The sequence below is a fragment of the Schistocerca gregaria genome, chromosome 10, assembly GCF_023897955.1.
Source record: "Schistocerca gregaria isolate iqSchGreg1 chromosome 10, iqSchGreg1.2, whole genome shotgun sequence".
In the NCBI taxonomy this organism is placed as follows: domain Eukaryota; kingdom Metazoa; phylum Arthropoda; class Insecta; order Orthoptera; family Acrididae; genus Schistocerca; species Schistocerca gregaria.
In genome coordinates, this window is record NC_064929.1 from 118,598,619 (window position 1) to 118,617,553 (window position 18,935).

General features: G+C 41.6%; 1 protein-coding gene across 1 annotated transcript in view; it reads right to left on the reverse strand.

The window, feature by feature from the left end:
- LOC126293457 (60S ribosome subunit biogenesis protein NIP7 homolog) overlaps positions 1-18,535 on the reverse strand; it is a 28,975-nt gene extending 10,440 nt beyond the window's left edge. The window contains exons 1-3 of the mRNA XM_049986701.1: positions 18,324-18,535; positions 17,832-18,057; positions 17,558-17,698 (exon numbers count right to left, since the gene is read on the reverse strand). Coding sequence (XP_049842658.1) covers positions 17,558-17,698; positions 17,832-18,057; positions 18,324-18,379 — 423 coding nt within the window. The 5' untranslated portion in view covers positions 18,380-18,535. The remainder of the gene's footprint in view (positions 1-17,557; positions 17,699-17,831; positions 18,058-18,323) is intronic.
- Positions 18,536-18,935: the final 400 nt, after the last annotated feature.

An 18,935-nucleotide genomic window follows, 5' to 3' on the forward strand; every position in this document is an offset into this window, starting at 1 on the left:
ACTGACGAAACTAAAATGAGCTCCAACATGGAAATTAAGCGTTTCCGGACACATGTCCACATAACATCTTTTCTTTATTTGTGAGTGAGGAATGTTTCCTGAAAGTTTGGCCGTACCTTTTTGCAACTCCCTGTAGAAGATGCGGCTAGACTGTGTGTCTGTAGAATGACATAATTTACAAGTCACAAATCTTGCAGTGACGAACTAATTGAAGACTAACTTGGAACTGGACTACAAAGACTTGTTGGCTGCAATGACTGAGCTGCAGACGATGACTAACATCGGCGTTGGATGACGACTGAGCGCGGTTACGAACTGTAGACTGGCACAACAGCTCTACACTCCTGTTACACGTGAAGTGGCCTAGCGATGCCTCGTATCAAGCATAAGTACTGCGACTGGCTGTGTACTCTTTGGCTAGCACAGCCGTTGTTCTGTTACGTTTATCGAGAGAATCGTATCCGGTGGAACAATCTCTCAGGTGGTGGTGTGGTCGTATGACTGATGACATCACAGTGCACACATGAGTGCCGTCTCTGGCCGCTGTGTCAACAATATCTGGGAATCAAATCCAAAGAAACCACTCCTAATGTCTCCCTGCCTCTACATCTACATCTACACTCCGCAAGCCACCCAACGGTGTGTGGCAAAGGGCACTTTACGTGCTACTGTCATTACCTCCCTTTCCTGTTCCAGTCGCGTATGGTTCGCGGGAAGAACGACTGAAAGCCTCCATGCGTGCTCTAATCTCTCTAATTTTACATTCGTGATCTCCTCGGGAGGTATAAGTCGGGGGAAGCAATATATTCAATATCTCATCCAGAAACGCACCCTCTCGAAACCTGGCGAGCAAGCTACACCGCGATGCAGGGCGCCTCTCTTGCAGAGTCTGCCATTTGAGTTTGCTAAACATCTCCGTAACGTTATCATGGTTACCAAATAACCCTGTGACGAAACGCGCCGCTCTTCTTTGGATCTTCTCTATCTCATCCGTCAACCCGATCTGGTACGGATCCCACACTGATGAGCAATACTCAAGTATAGGTCGAACGAGTGTTTTGTAAGCCACCTCCTTTGCTGATGGACTACATTTTCTAAGGACTCTCCCAATGAATCTCAATCTGGTACCCATCTTACCAACAATTAATTTTATGTGATCATTCAACTTCAAATTGTTTTGCATGCATACTCCCAGATATTTTACAGAAGTAACTGCTACCAGTGTTTGTTCTGCTAACACATAATCATACAATAAAGGATCATTCTTTCTATGTATTCGCAATACGTTACATTTTTCTATGTTAAGGGTCAGTTGCCACTCCCTGCACCAAGTGCCTATCTGCTGCAGATCTTCCTGCATTTCGCTACAATTTTCTAATGCTGCAAGTCCTCTGTATACTACAGCATCATCCGCGAAAAGCCGCATGGAACTTCCGAAACTATCTACTAGGTCATTTATATACACTGTGAAAAGCAAGGGTCCCATAACACTCCCCTGTGGCACGCCAGAGGTCACTTTAACGTCTGTAGACGTCTCTCCATTGATAACAACATGCTGTGTTCTGTTTGCTAAAAACTCTTCAATCCAGCCACACAGCTGGTCTGATATTCCGTAGGCTCTTACTTTGTTTATCAGGCGACAGTGCGGAACTGTATCGAACGCCTTCCGGAAGTCAAGGAGAATACCATCTATCTGGGAGCCTGTATCTAATATGTTCTGGGTCTCACAAACAAATAAAGCGAGTTGGGTCTCACACGATTGCTGTTTCCAGAATCCATGTTGATTCCTACAGAGTAGATTCTGGGTTTCCAGAACCGACATGATACTCAAGCAAAAAACATGTTCTAAAATTCTACAACAGATCGACGTAAGAGATATAGGCCTACAGTTTTGCGCATCTGCTCGATATCCTTCTTGAAGACTGGGACTACCTGTGCTCTTTTCCAATCATTTGGAACCTTCCGTTCCTCTAGAGACTTGCGGTACACGGCTGTTAGAAGAGGGGAAGTTCTTTCGCATACTCTGTGCAGTCAGCAGCTGCTAGAATAGCAGCAAGAAGTGGTGGTAGCACTGACTGCAAGCTGAGGTGAGTGGTAGGAAAGGGAGAAGTAGTAAGTGTGAGGGAGTAGGGAAGTGGCACACGTACTCAGCTGCACCCAGCCAGTGACAATGCATGACATCTCAGTAAACAAATCATTTCATCTAATGAGACAAAAAACAAGATTTTGCCAGTGGTTTTTTCTTCAAATTCCCCTGATTTCCCCGACACATTTCAAATTCCCTGACATTTTACCAATTTCCAGAACTTGTGGCAACCCTGAATTACTACTCAGCATCCAAGGTCTGTTAATTCCTGTAGTGTGGCCATAATCACATCAGAAACCTATTCACATGAATTACCCAAGTACAAATGACTGCTCTGTCAATACAGAGGGCTCCAATAAAATGTATCCACTGTTTAAAAGTCCATAACTGGCAAACTAATTGACAGAGTCGTCTCATCTTTGGTAATGTAATATTTTTATAGTTCCGGCAATCACCACACAAGCGTTGTATTGTTTTGTCAGATGACAGTCGCCAGATAGTCAGTGTTTTGTTCTTATTTGCACCTACTTACTCGAGTAAACATGGCTGGCGCAAGGCTTACATTCGATGAAATGAACTCAGTTTTGAAGTGGTGTTTTAAGTTGTTATTGTTGTTATTGTCTTCAGTCCTGAGACTGGTTTGATGCGGCTCTCCACGAGTACAGTAAAGCTGCATACCCTCGGGAAAAACTACGGCCGTAGTTTCCCCTTGCTTTCAGCCGTTCGCAGTACCAGCACAGCAAGGCTGTTTTGGTTATTGTTAGAAGGCCAGGTCAGTCAATCATCCAGACTGTTGCCCTTGCAACTACTGAAAAGGCTACTGCCCCTCTTCAGGAACCACACGTTTGTCTGGCCTCTCAACAGATACTCCTCCGTTGTGGTTGCACCTACAGTACGGCTATCTGTATTGCTGAGGCACGCAAGCCTCCCGACCAACGGCAAGGTCCATGGTTCATGGGATGGGGGGAGGGGGGGGGGGGGGTATTACAAGAATGAAAACATTAATGAGATTCAACAGGCAATGGCGAAATGAGTATCAAACAGAACCACTGACACGTTTATCAATTTGTCGCATTCGAGACAAATTTGAAGCCGAAGGCTGTGTTTAAGATGTACACAATCAACAATCTGGACAACCTGTAACAGTAACAAGTCCAGCTATCTCCCGTCGTGTGTTACAACAACTCACTCGCTCACCACAGAAGTCTGTGAGACAGTGTGTCCGTAAAACTGGAGTGAGTCGCTCAAGTCAAGCAAATTTTTAAGACAGCAAAGCGGAAGTGCTACATCCCACGATCGCTATACACAATGAAGGAGGATGAGCCAGATCATAGAATGGAGTACTGCGAGCGGTTTACTAAAATGGTGCACAACAATGAAGAGTTTGCAGAGACGATTGTGTGGTCTGATGAGGCACAGTTCAAACTCAATGGTACAGTAAATTGCCACAATTGCATCTACTGGGCCGCCGAAAATCCAAATGTCCATGTAGACAAAGCCGTGAATTTGCCAGGAGCAAATGTGTGGTGTGGGTTGCCTTACCGGGGCTCGATTGGGCCATTCTTCTTTGACGGCACAGTTACCGGTGAGGTGTACCTTCAGACGTCCATTTTACCTGCCATCCGAGACTTGTATGGAGACGGAAGAGTTTACTTTCAAGAAGATGGTGCCCCTGTCCACTACCAAAATTGTGTTAGGGCGTATCTCGACACAAAAATCTACCAAGAAGATGGAGAGGCCATAGAGGTGCTGTGGAGTATCCACCACATTCCCCAGACCTAACTCCTCTGGACTTTTACCTGTGGGGAACACTAAAGGACGTCATTTATTGACAAAAGCCACACACATTGGATGAACTTCGAGAATCCATTGTACGTTCTTGTGCAAATATCCACCTGAACACGTTGCAGTCAGTAGTTCGTGCTGCAGTTCGGCAGAACCGTTTGTGTGTGGATGTTAATGGTGACCATTTCTAACACCTACAGTGATATCTTTAAGTTGGGCTTTAAGCTACACTTTCACCAAAAATGAGATAACTCCATCAATTAGTTTCCAAGTTATGGACTTTTAAACAGTGGATACAGTGTTTTGGACCTCTCTGTATACTGCCCTTTTGTACCTTGAGTATGTGATACTATCGCCACCTGTATATGTACACACATTATACCAGGAATTTGTCACCTCTGTGTAATTGGTATGAGTGGAATCTGAGAAGCTGCTTTTGGAAACCATATTAAACTCTAAGCACTATGATAAATAACTGGGTAAGAAAGTTCAAAGGTCAAAGGAAACCAATGGTACAGCAACTCCAATCGGACAATCCCTGAACTTTAGTCTCTATATCAAGTGCGAGGTAACCAATGGTAGTACAATTTGAGGTAGTTAGTGAAAAACTAGTAACTAGATGTGTTTTTATGCCACTAAGAGGCAAATTTCACACGCACAAACTTTGTTTGCGAGTTGACGAAGCGAACAAATGTCAAAGTGAAATGTTGGCTGATGTGACAACTGATCTGTATAGTAGCCAAAAGTGAAAAATGAACACTCAATGCTACATTTTTAGTGTGTCTTTGTGTGTATTTGTTTCTCCAAATTAAGTGTTTTCCCTCAAAACCACAATTTTATTGCACTGTATCCCTAGTATTTTAAGGTTTTGTAACATTAAACACTTAATATTTTTCCCATGATCAAAACAAAAACACTGTTGCATCACTGGCTATACAAATCAGATACTCTGGCATCATAACTTCCACAATTCTGCAATAACATGTCCCAGTATTATTCTCTTAGGCTGACAAAAGATGGTTGGGGGGCTTGAAAACATATTTTAGTAGCTATTAAGTAGCGCGATGCATACTCTACACACATTTTTTTCAATTTGTGTGCACATATGAAGGGAGAAATACATTAACAAAATGCACTGATGAGCAAGTGGTTTTATTGAGTAGATACATAAGTTCATAGCATTTCTCCACATGTTTAATAAACACAACAAATATACACAACAGAGACTTTAGTCATCCATAATGTATTCTCTCTCACTATTTACAACAGTCTGCCAATGATGTAGCAACTTTTTGATTCTGCAACTGTAGAAATCACCTGGATTTGAGGCGAAGGCTCATTGAGCCATGTCCGGAATGCATTTTTATCTGAAAAGAAAGTTACTTGAAGGTTGTTCAGAAGAGAGTGGAAAAGGTGAAAATCTGAGGGTGCAAGACCAGATGCAATAGGTGGGTGCAGAATGACTTCCCAACCCAACTCCTGTATAGCTTTTTTGTCAATCTATCAGAATGCAGGTGGCGTTACTGTAGAGTAGCATCACTTCACACACTCTTCCTGGTCGTTATACTTGAATTGCGTCTGCAAGTCGTATCAGTTGTCGACAACAAATGTTAGCAGTGATGGTTTCACCTCACGGAAGCAATTTGTGGCACACTATACTATCAGTGTTCCACTAGATGCATAACATTATCTCTTGTGGAAGTGTGCAGGTCTTTGTACATGGAGTTGCTGCCTTGCTTGGGCTCAATCATTCCTTTCTTTTCCTCATATGAGGCGGGGGGAGAACACAATTTCTCCTCACCAGTAACGATACAAGGCAGGAACGGTTGGTGTTGTTCACAAGCCAATTGATGATGAGCAAGCACATACACCTAATTTTCTAACCTTCCTCATTGCATGCAAATGTCGCACAATGGTGGAATGATCACAGTTCATCACATCTGCCAGTTCTCCAGTGCACTGTCGTGGATCATTGTGGGTTAATACATGTAAACGATCTCCATCAAACTTCAAAGATCCTCCTAGAGTGGAGAGTCACTAATGTCAAAATGATCCTCCACAAAATGAGAAAACTATTTTCTTGCTGTGCTCTGACCAATGGCATTATCCCCAAAAATGGCACAAATTTTTCTGGCTGCTTCTGTCACCTCTCTGCTGGAACTCAAGGAGAAGAATATCTCAGAAATGTTTCCCACTTGGCACTCCATTTTCTAGCATCTACAGCTCTACTCAATATCTCCAAACGATAAACTAACAATACGTAAACTCAAATAGCAACAATGAACTAGAAACAAAAAATGACAACCAACAAATAAACCCCTAGCAACCAGAATAAAAAAAAAGAAACCTCCTGCCGAACAGGCCATGAAGCCCCAACTGTACCGACTGGCGTCACCAGTGCGGGTACGGAGGGTCATGTGGTCAGCACACCGCTCTCCCGGCCGTATATCAGTTTATGAGACCGGAGCCACCACTTCTCAGTCAAGCAGCTCCTCAGTTTGTCTCACAAGGGCCGAGTACACCCCGCTTGCCAACAGCGCTCGGCAGACCGGATGTCACCCATCCAAGTGCTAGCCCAGCCCTACAGCACTTAACTTCACTGATCTGATGGAAACCAATGTTACAACTGCGACAAGGCCATTGGCATAGTAACCAGAATACCGACATAAAAAAAAAGAATACCTGCTACGAACTTATGCACTAACCTAATTCTCGAAATGGAGAAGCTATTTACGCTTTACCATCATGGCTTGGGGACGCAATGGACTCCAGAGAAGAAGTACACGGTTGTGGGGACAAATCAGAACACCATTCCAATCAAATATTCACCCAGAAATGACATACAAAAACCATCAACAATCAACCCAAATAGAAAAAGCAAGAAACACACCACGGGTATCATTCATTACAGTTGACCTATATAGCTCAAACAAAGACAGCAATACCAGGAACCCCCACACAACTTGAAAGTCCAGTACCACAAATTTCCTACATAACTCAATAAAGCCCACAGTGCCAACAACCAAAACTAGCAGAACTAAGTATTACGAAAGCCCATCGATATCAAAATAGCTACAACACACTCCGCAATATCCAGCACTTTAAACTACTAAATATGAACTGGAATGAACAACACAGCATAACAATCCCATAACATTCGAATACAGCATTACTAGGGTGCAGACCGACACAGTCCCATCAATTAAATATCAAGGCGTAATGTTACGAGACAAAATAAAATGTAATAAGCACATAAGGTTCACAGTAGGGAAGGAGAATGCTTGACTTTATTTCATTGGTAGAATTCTGGGACAGTGTAGCTCATCCATAAAGGAGATAGAAAAGTTGTGCGGCCCATTCCTGAGTACCCCTTAAGTGTTTGGGATTCTCACCAGGTCTGATTGAAGAAAGACATCGAAGCAACTCATGAGTTATCCTGCTAGATTTGTTACCGATAGGTTCAATCAGCATGCCAGTATTATGGAGGTGCTTTGTGAACTCAAGTGGGAAGCCTCAGAGGGAAGACAATGCTCTTTCCATGAGGCACTATTGTAGAAATTGAGAGAAGCTGCATTTAGGACCAACTGCAGAATGATTCTTCTGCCACCAATGTACAGTTCATGTAAGGACCATGAAAGTAAGATACGAGAAATTAGGGGTCTTAGGGAGGCTTCTGGACATTAATTTTTCCCTCGCTCTATTTGTGAGTGGAACAGGAAAGGATATAACTAGTAGTGGTACAATATACCCTCTACCATGTACTGTAAGGAAGTTTGCAGAATAGGTACAACAGCTGTTTAAAATGTATCTGACTTACATTTATAAAATCAATTTTTATTAAAGTTCAGTTGTTGACACTAGTCACCTTGAAAGTAGCCCCTTCAACTTCTACACATATCTCCCAACACTGCTGCCACTGTTGGAAGCATTTCCAGAAAGCCTCTTTTGGTATGGTGCACAACTGCTCCACCAAATTCTGCATGTCTTCCCTGCTCTGAAATATGTTTCCTTTCAAAGCCTTCTTTTAGTTTCTGGAAAAACCAGAAGTCACTCCATGCTAGATAAGGGGAATAGGGAGGTTGACAAATCACAGCCATATTGGACTTGGCCAAAAAACTTAATTAATTGAGAATGGTGAGCGGGTGCGTTATCGTGATGAAGAAGCCAACTGCCTGCTGCCCAAAAGTCTGGCCATTTGGATATCCCTGCTTCATGAAGGCAACACAGAATTGCTCGGCAATACTTATTGTTGACATCAGTACTTTCTGGAGTGAAATCGTGATGGACTACACCACTGGAGTCAAAGAGACTCACACCTTGCTGCGGGCCTGCCTCGCTAATTGGGTCTCAGGGATGATCGATGGTTCCATTGTGATGACTGGAACTTTGTTTCTGTGTCATACCAATAAGCCCAGGACTCGTCACCAGTGATGACTGTGTTACGAAAGTTGAGATTACTGTTTGCAGTTTCCAGCAAATGTGCAATCTCTGAATGACGTCAATTCTGCTCAGCTGTTAGCAACTGTGAAATGATTTTGGTGAGAGCATCCTCAGGTCCAAATGTTCCATTAAAACAAAGTAATTGGATACAATACTAATTTTAATAGCCATCTGCACTACATATGCTTACAAACATTGGGAACAAGTGTGCCCCAATTCCACTGTTGGTTTCAATAATAAAAAATAAGGCCAGATACTTGCTGTTCAGCCCTCATATGCAGAGTACACAGAAACCACAAAATCATAAAAAATTACTCGAACATAAATTTTGATATCCACATCTCAAACAAAATTATGAACACAAAGAAAAACACCACACATATACATGATTACTCTGCAATTCACATTTAAGTGCTTGGCAGAGGGTTCATCGAACCACAATCATACTATCTCTCTACCATTCCACTCCCGAACAGCGTGCGGGAAAAACGAACACCTAAACCCTTCTGTTTGAACTCTGATTTCTCTTATTTTATTTTGTAGATCATTCCTACCTATGTAGGTTGGGCTCAAAAAAATATTTTCGCATTCGGAAGAGAAAGTTGGTGACTGAAATTTCGTAAATAGATCTCGCCGTGACGGAAAACGTCTCTGCTTTAATGACTTCCATCCCAACTCGCTATCATATCTGCCACACTCTCTCCTCTATTACGTGATAATACAAAACGAGCTGCCCTTTTTTGCATCCTTTCGAAGTCCTCCGTCAATCCCACCTGGTAAGGATCCCACACCGTGCAGCAATATTCTAACAGAGGACAAACGAGTGTAGTGTAAGTTGTCTCTTTAGTGGACTTGTTGCATCTTCTAAGTGTCCTGCCAATGAAATGCAACCTTTGGCTTGCCTTTCCCACAATATTATCTATGTGGTCTTTCCAACTGAAGTTGTATGGAATTTTAACACCCAAGTACTTAGCTGAATTGACAGCCTTCAGAGTAATCGAATTCCAACTGATTTCTTTTGGAACTCATGTGGATCACCTCACACTTTTCGTTATTTAGCGTCAACTCCCACTTGCCATACCATACAGCAATCTTTTCTAAATCGCTTTGCAACTAATACTGGTCTTCGGATGACCTTACTAGACGGTAAATTACAGCATCACCTGTGAACAACCTACGAGAACTGCTTACAACTACCACTAAAAGTACGTAGAAAACATACATACTACTAAAGTAAGCTGACAAATAACGGCACAACACACACACACACACACACACACACACACACACACACACACACACACACACACAACAGTCAACTCCAGCATCTCGAGCCAGAATGCAACATTGTGTGCATGCAGCAATCTGGAGGGGAGGGGGGGGGGGGGGGGCGAAGAAGGGTAAGGAATAGTAGTGTACAGATGGGGAGAGAGATGAACTCTTTTGTTGTTATAAACCCTGTTGCATATTGAACTGTTGTTCTTTCTGGTGCACTGTACAGCAGATAATACTGAGGTATATCTATCTGTCCTTGCAATCTCACTTCCTTTGGTGTCACAGTATTTTACTTAAACTTCATGTCCTCTTTGGCTATTTCTTTCATTTTTCCAGGTTTCAAAATTATTTGTATATTCCAGGTTATTTTCGCCCTTTTTCTTTGTCAAAGGTGTATTCTGTACATCCTATCTATTATCCGAGCCTCTTGTTGTGATTCAGTAATACGACTTTTTTACGGTGTAGAGTTATTAGCCCCATGCTCTATCCCCATCCTGGAGGACTTGGACTTATTTATGGTTTACGCGCCTAAGAATGTTGGCTTCCGTTTGCCTTTTGAGTCATCCCTGCCCTATGATGTGGGAAACTCTTTGCCTGTTTCCTCTGTCAAGACCTGTCCAGCTTGGTACGCTCTGATGGTAGTTACGCTACCTACGCTACTGCCAGCATAGCTCTCAGCTTATTTGACGTACACTAATCCTCCCTCCCTGCAATGAAGGTGTCTTCAATAAGGCAGTGTCCCATGGGAGGGATACAAGGAACTAACTCCTTCAAAACCAAAAATATGAGTAGCCAATAACTAACGACGTTAAACTTTAACTCACTCTCAAGGCGACAAAAACAAACTTCCAAAACACGGAGTAATGCACAGCAAAAAGTTCAATGCTGCACTGACATCACTCCGAAACAATTTAGAAAGATAAACATCCTACAACAGAGTGTGCCAGCCGTTATTGCAATATGCCTCTGCAAATGAAATCCATTTCAATCACGCCAACTCTCAATGACGTCACAAGATACAGTTACGTCACGAAACAAAGCTGATGGGTGCTATCCTAGCCTTTGGTTGACCCCAAATTTGAAATTCATATGTTGTCTTGACTCCTCCAATATTCTGATGTTCTACTGCAACTGGTTTGTTTCGAATCAAAATATCGCAAAATCATTCACAAGTTGGGATGGCTCTGAATGGTGAACACTACTGCTCATTGTAATAACAAGTATATAAATTCTTAGGATGCTCTCATGATGGATACTGTGCCTTGTATCAAACTTGTCAATCAGTACTTTCTAACTCAATATCTGAAACAGGGAAAGAGAAGAAAGGTTGTATAAAGATGAGAATATCTCCCTGGAAGCCACATTGATGGAAATGGCTGAAGTGTTTTGCCTGTTGCCTCCAATTGCTCCTGTAAACTTTCTCAAGACTGAAAAAGAATTTTAATTGCTTGCCTAAAAAAGCAAGCAGTATCACCACCTCCAACAGGGTCAGATTACCAATGGTGGAATGACATCTGCTTAAGTCAAACTGGAGGCAACTAAGGAGCTGCTCTTGTCTTTACTGTATATATCACTGGTTGTGGGTAAGGTATTGGTTCCATTCCCCTTCATGAATTGGAGGAATGTGCTATGTACTGGGTCATATAATGAAAGTGCACCTACTCATCGAGATCAAGTGTGGGCTGTAATTATTGCATGGCAGTGAAACTTGTTAAGTATTCCAATTCTTTAATGCGGAACTGATTTATGCTGGGGGGAAAAAAAGGTCCAATTTTGACCACCAGGTGCAAATCTAACACTGTACACACTCTATATGCCAGCATGACACCCATGCTGCCATTTGACAAACAAAAACACGAGTGAACAGTATGGCTATCAAGAAGGCACACTGTGTTGTTAACAACACCATTTTATGTTAACGGCTGCAGTTACAGTGGTGCATTGAGAGAGTATCGCCAACTGAAAGGTCAGAGAAGACAACCGATGTCATTAAATGGTTTAATGAAGATAATGATGAAATTCCAAAACACGAGTGAGCGAACCTGTAAAAGGAAGGTGTCCTATCCCAGTGGAAGTTATTGACGTGGTTGCTGTTGCTGTAATAGACAACGCAACATGTGCTAGTGCTCATGCAGTGTCGCGAGAATTGTCTATCTCATGGTCAACTGTACAGAATGTATGGCAGTATACAGGATGTACATAAAGTCCGGGAGCACTTTTAATTTTTTGTTGCATAAGAACTAAACATTGTACAGATGTCAATACGGTGATCGAATTTTTGCCATATCCATCCCAGTGTGGCGTCAACGACTGTGGCAGTCACTTCCCGCATTCTCTCCCATATCTCTGCTACATCACGGGGTAGAGGTGGTACATACACCAGATCTTTAATGTGTCCCCACAGAAAAAAAGTCACACGGAGTGAGATCTGGCGATTGGGGAGGCCATTTCAGGAAACAGCTGTCCCCTTATGTAGCACGGCTGATCCATCGATGCGTCGGCTCTGAGTTCAGGTATCCACGAACTACTTCTGTTGCGCGACTTTCCACACTGTCATTGGAGCCATTTCGAGTTCACGGGATGCACAACACACTGATTTCTTTGGACTCAGTATGAATGTCTCTTGTACGCGCTCCAAATTCCCTTCACTCACACTGGGATGTCTGCTCCTTTTTGCAGGGCACAAGCAACCCGTTGCAATGAATTTGTTGTACCAGCGGTAAATGGCCTTCCTTGTTGGTGGCTTCTTACAGTACTTGGTTCTAAACATCCATTGAACAAATGTAGCCCACTTGTTTCTGTTGAACTCCAACACACAGAAAGCTCTCTCCGCACCTGAACTCACCACGTGTGCAACTAGCGCTGACTATTGGCAAATTATCAAACTAGACTGTGGCAGTATACGTTAAGGGAGAGAAAAAATAAAACTTTTAGGGTTTTTCTTCAAAATGACATATGTATGATATCTGTACAATGTTTTGTTCTTGTGCAATAAATAACTGAAAGTACACCCTGTATTTACACTGGTGCTCTTACAAGATCCACATCATGCAGCAACTTAAATGTCATGATCCACAGTAATGTTCTGAACTGGCTCTTCAGTTTTCGGCACAGATCGAAATGTGGTCAGGCACTATTATACGAAGTTACGAGGCACATTTTATATTACAGGGTGCGGGGAATACACAGAACTGCCAAATTTGGGATACTGTTAAACAGTGTGATGTGCACGAAGAGGCACTGCACTTTTCATATGTGACCGTATGGTGTGGATTATGAAGCACCTTTTTTCTTGATCTTTCTCCTTTGAAGTGATTACTGGACCTCAGATTTTAGATAAAAACCTATTTTCTTCCTTATTAAATAAATGTTGTACATACACGAATTAAGCCAATTTAAGACTGAAAATGCTAGTTTTATAGCACTTAAAAATATCTAATATCAGGCTGGTACCTGACTGTACCTAAATTTTAAAAATCCAATTAAGTAAAATTTTTTATGACTAACATTATCTTGTTGTCTTCACAGCTAAGAATTACAAAATTATTATATAGAAAATTGGAATTTTATAGTACCTAAAATACCTAATTTCATGTTAGAACCTGACTGTAACTAATTTTTAAAAATCCAGTCAAAAATAGTTTGTATGACTAAAACCACTCTTCTGGTTTTTCTAGCTACTTAGGAAGCAGTAACTGAATGATAACTGGTTTGTTTGCATGCATGAATGCCAACTGTGAGTCGAATGACGATAGCATACACCAGGCTGTTCCAGACCATTGTCACTCACTGTGAACCATCAAATGGGCCTGTAGGGCACAGAGGAGCCTTGTGATCTGCCTCCGGCACCTTCCTGACCTGTCAGAACAGCCTGTTTAAAACACCTGCACTGTCTTCATTCAGTCAGTCAGCATGTTGCTTGGATGTGGTGAAATATTTCACAGCAACAGTGTATTTGTCGAAAGTCAAGCATGCCAAAAGTAGCCAGCTCCAAATCTTATCTGATTCCTCAGTGGTTAGAAGAATTTCCTGATTTCTCTACAGATGGAAGATTTATTTAGTGCAATGTGTGCAACAAAGACGCACGTAAAATGTTAACCTTTTATCTGCTACACTCACTCAGAGAACAGTGATGCCACAATTTTTCCCAGGTTAACTTGGACACTGGAGTGAGTCGCTCAAGTGTTTGGCAAATTTTTAAGACAGCAAAGCGGAAGTGCTACATCCCACGATCGCTACACACAATGAACGAGGATGAGCTAGATCATAGAATGGAGTACTGCGAGTGGTTTACTAACATGGTGCACAACAATGAAGAGTTTGCAGAGACGATTGTGTGGTCTGATGAGGTACAGTTCAAACTCAATGGTACAGTAAATTGCCACAATTGCATCTACTGGGCCGCCGAAAATCCGAATGTGCATGTAGACAAAGCCGTGAATTTGACAGGAGTAAATGTGTGGTGTGGGTTGTCTTACCGGGGCTTTATTATGCCATTCTTCTTTGACAGCACAGTTACCGGTGAGATGTACCTTCAGAAATCCATTTTACCTGCCATCCGAGACTTCTATGGAGATGGAAGAGTTTACTTTAAACAAGATGGTGCCCAGCCCACTACCAAAATCGTGTTAGGGCCCATCTCGACCAAAATCTACCAGGAAGATGGATAGGCCATAGAGGTGCTGTGGAATATCCACCACATTCCCCAGACCTAACTCCTCTGGACTTTTACCTGTGGGGAACACTAAAGGATGTCATTTATCGACAAAAGCCATGTACATTGGATGAACTTCGAGAATCCATAGTACATTCATGTGCAAATATCCAACTGAACACATTGCAGTCAGTAGTTTGTGCTGCAGTTTGGCGGCATTTTTTGTGTGTGGATGTTAATGGTGACAATTTCGAAAACCTACAATGATATCTTTAAGTTGGACTTGAAGCTACACTTTCCCCAAAAATGAGACAACTGTGTCGATTAGTTTGCAAGTTATGGACTTTTAAACAATGGATACATTTTTTTGGACCGGTCTGTATTACGTAGGTTTTTGTCAATTTGTTTATCTTTCTAGGCAATAAAATGTCAGATTTTGGTCACCTATTTTAGGCACCTAGTTTAAGATTTTTAGAACCTAAAAGTCCAAGGTCTAGTGCTGTCAGGTGTCCCATGATGTTTGCAAGTTATGATATCTCAAGAGGTTCCATGACTTACAATATATCTTTATCTAATCAAAGAGACTTTTAGCTCTTGGGATATCTACCTCATCTGAAGGCCAGTATACAGAAACACAGTGCTCAAATTCCAGCAGAACTGCTGCGAGCAGCTGCTGCTCACATCATTTTATAGGTGCAGGATCTTGTCCACACCTCCAGTACTCATACCGAAAAAAACTCAATAAACAGCAGTTAATAATAAAAAGAACATTACACCTCTCTCATTTGTTTGACCTTTTCTGTCCTTGTCCCATTCCTAGCCCACTGCATATGTAAACATTTATATGTGTTTTTCTTGCTTTTGCAGCACAAAATTTACACTCGACAACCCAAATATGAACTAATTTTTTTCCAGCATAAATTGGATCCGCATTGATACATTAGAACATCTACCAAGTTTTGCTGGAATACTTTAATTACAGCCCACTCTGGACCTCTGTGAACAGCTGTACTGTAAATACAACCCAACCACCCATCATTAGGTACATTGGACATGGCAACAAAAATTGCTTGCACAGTGCCACAACAAGAGATGATGACTTGACGTCGAGTAATTTGCTAAAGTGTGGAGAAGAGGCAGCTATAACATTCTTTGTTATTGGAGAAGACCCAACTGCCTTCCACTCAGCAAAATCTGTGTGCAATTAAGAACTCGCAGCCTCACCCATAAATCCATCCAAAGGTCCCTGTCCCACTGTGGATCTTGTGGAAGAACTGATGGTAATCAGACAAGTATGCTATAACCTCTTCTTATTAAACTCAATAATTTCACTGGATTGCTAACTAGAAGACTGTCAAGTTGCAGGAATGCAGTAATTGAGCATGGGCAGAGCCATATGTCTTTTGTATGCCCAAACAAATACTGCATCATCATAACCACCATAATGATGAGAAAAGAGCCGGAAATACGGAAGTGTACGATCCCGCCCATCTGCTTTGACCCACGACATCACAAATATGGCGGAAACTACCATAAACCACGATTCCAATACGGCGCATATAAAGTCGTTACGTACACATTATTAGGACGAAAATACATCGAAAAACAAACACACACACGTTCCACAAAAAGCCTAATGACACTAAAGGGACAAGCATGGGAAATAGGGGGCTTTTGGGTGGGGACAAACTAAATATAAACAAATTTAGACACCCACCCCCATGCAAAACGACGAAAAAAACCGAAATCACAAAACTCGCCAAAACCACTAAACACAATATCATCTGGAATCAGACACTTCCCTTGACCTATATAGCTCGACAGTAGCTCCCGATCCCATAAATTAGGACCTAACACTTCCTTTGATCTATATACCTCTCCCGATACCAATACCAACATTCACCGCCACATATTGGGATAGAACACTTCCCTTGACCTGTTATCCTTACGACATCTCCATCAGCCGCCCTAGTCCGAGACGCCGGACCTTTAAGTAAGCCTCATTTCTTCACAACATACTGAACACTTCACGACTTCATCCAAAAACCCAAATAGTCGAAGAAATTTTATTAGAGATAACGCACTGTCCCCCATCATAGCCGACAACCAAAAACTGTTGACCCTGTCAGTCATATCCATACCTACCAAAGACATAAAAAAAGCAATTTACCAAAATTCACATACGACACTACCCTCGCAAACAAAACCAAAAACATCATCATCTAACACACCACCAGAGAGCACCACCGATCGCATCAAAACGACACCCCACTCTCACAAACTAAATTCCTCGCCATCGTGACGTCACACACCACGACAGCCTTACGTCACGGGTCAAAGCCGACGAGTGGGATCGGACGCTTCAGTCGACCCGAAAGAGCCAGTTGCCTTTACAGCACCTCGTCAGTCTTGATACACATCAGTTTTGGTGGCTCCCTCCTGGGAACTACTATACATCTATATGAATCCAGTGAGTTTCTATGTAATATCTTTGGACAACACAGCAATTATTTCCAATACAATGTTTTACTAAACCAATTTGAATTTTGTGGTTTAGCAGTTTTTGTTGAACTTAGTATATTTAAATATGGCTCTATTGTTGGTACACCTGGATCAATTTATATTGACAGTATTCCTGTCATAGCCTTGAAGGCAGCAAAGACTACAGTACAATTCATCAGCTCTGAATAGTATTGCCATCAACAACACAAACATTCACCTTTACAGTGTAACCACAAAGGCAATTATGGTGTCATACAATCACATGTACCAAACTGTTGTGACTCCAGTGGAGAATGTGGGATTTATGGGGAGGAATATTACTATGAACAACTTCAGATATATATAAAATTTGGAAAATAAAAGACCACTGTAGGAAAAATATAGGTTTTCAGTATGGTCTTAATATTAAAATGACACAAAAATAATAATGAGACACTTACTGGCTTCATGAACTCACAGGCAGGCTATAACCTTCCGATTTAATCTAGACCTTTGTCTAAACTACAGAACAGACTGTCACTAAAATCATCATTCAAAAAAGAGTGTCAACAGAAACGAATCTCACCAAAGAACATGAGTACTGGGAATTTCTCTACACTCTGGAGGCATTCAGAAGCACCACAGATGATCCTTCTAGATCATCTCCCTTCACAGTAGTTTATTCACATAGCCTACCGTGTGCGACACAGACGAATAGTGTTCTACAATTTAAAACTGTTATGCAGATTCACACACACTGTAGCCGTGTACGAAACAGTTTTTCCTATAAGATATTATGTATATTACAATAATAATAAAAAGCTGGAGATACTCACAAGCGGCATGTCATTCATGGAAAGTACAATTACTCCTTGATACTTCGGAGTATTTTCTGTAATTCTCCCCAATCCAGACTTCAGGACATTATGCCCATACAGAAACTGTTGCTCTCCTGATGGTTTCAACCAGATCTTGTACTGAAACAGTTAAACATCTTTTCCAATGTGCAAATGTCACCCCACCACCGCATACTCCATATTCTTTAAAATAAAATAATTCGCGTAATACGAAAACTTTAACTCGAATTGTAGTGTAGTAGTAATTCGTTACCTGTGCGTATGGTGCGAGGTAATGTAGTGCTGTAATATGGAGACGAAACTTCCCAGACTTCGTGAATTTACCGAAACACGTTCCAACACTGATTAGATGGTCAGGGGCGACATTCGACGCCAGACTTAAAACTCTCTCCGAAACGTAGTACACTCTGTCTTTCTGCTCCCTGAACACATATGTGCCATCTGGCCTGTCTATCAGAAGTTTCACATTAGCACCGATACTGCGGTGGAAAGAAAAGTGCTATTAGATCACACGCTTCAAAAGTGCTGGTTTGTCAAGCTGTCACTGATACGCTAATTGTAGGAGAAGTATTATGTCACAATCTAATTCCAGCTGTTAGGCTGAGTAAGTAAAAGAAATAAACGCTTGCTAATCGTGATCCAAACACAGACGTTAAGTTCCTGTACATATTTGTACATCAACATGCTTGAAAAAAATGGCAGCTAAAATCTAAGGGAAAAGAAGTGCTATTTAGCCAATACTCACTATTTTGCTAATTTTTCGAAAACGAGTTTCATTCGGTCGTCACTTAAATGCTTCATTTCTACAGGTATACAACAAACAAATCACACCACGTGAAACTGTTTACATGGCATAACAACACTGCCGGGCCAAAGCACTGATCACTAAAGATATAACATTACGATAAGATACTTGACCGGTGATAGCGGGAAGTATGTGTTTTTATAACGAACAAACATCCGTGTTTCTACGAATGAAGTTTGCATTTATTTGATTTTAAGCAAAGAGTTAAAATTTCATAGAATGGCTAACACGAGTTTCAGCACTCCTTGCGGGGCCAACGTAAACTGAGACGCTATTTCCATGGTGGTAAGAAGCGCCAACGAGTAAAAATTTGGATCTTCAGTTCCCGATTTTGATAAGTCTATAGACAGCAACAAATCTTGATAGTTCACTTTTTATGCAGTAAAATATTATTATAACTTTATGGTGGAATTTCATTCTTTTGGTGCCGTGTACATCTGTTTATGTCGACTGTACTTTACGGCCTGCCAAGTCCAAAAAAACCTGGAGGCATAATATGACAGCGTACGAGAAGAGAATTAGTTACTGAAGAAGCATATAAAGCAAATTAGT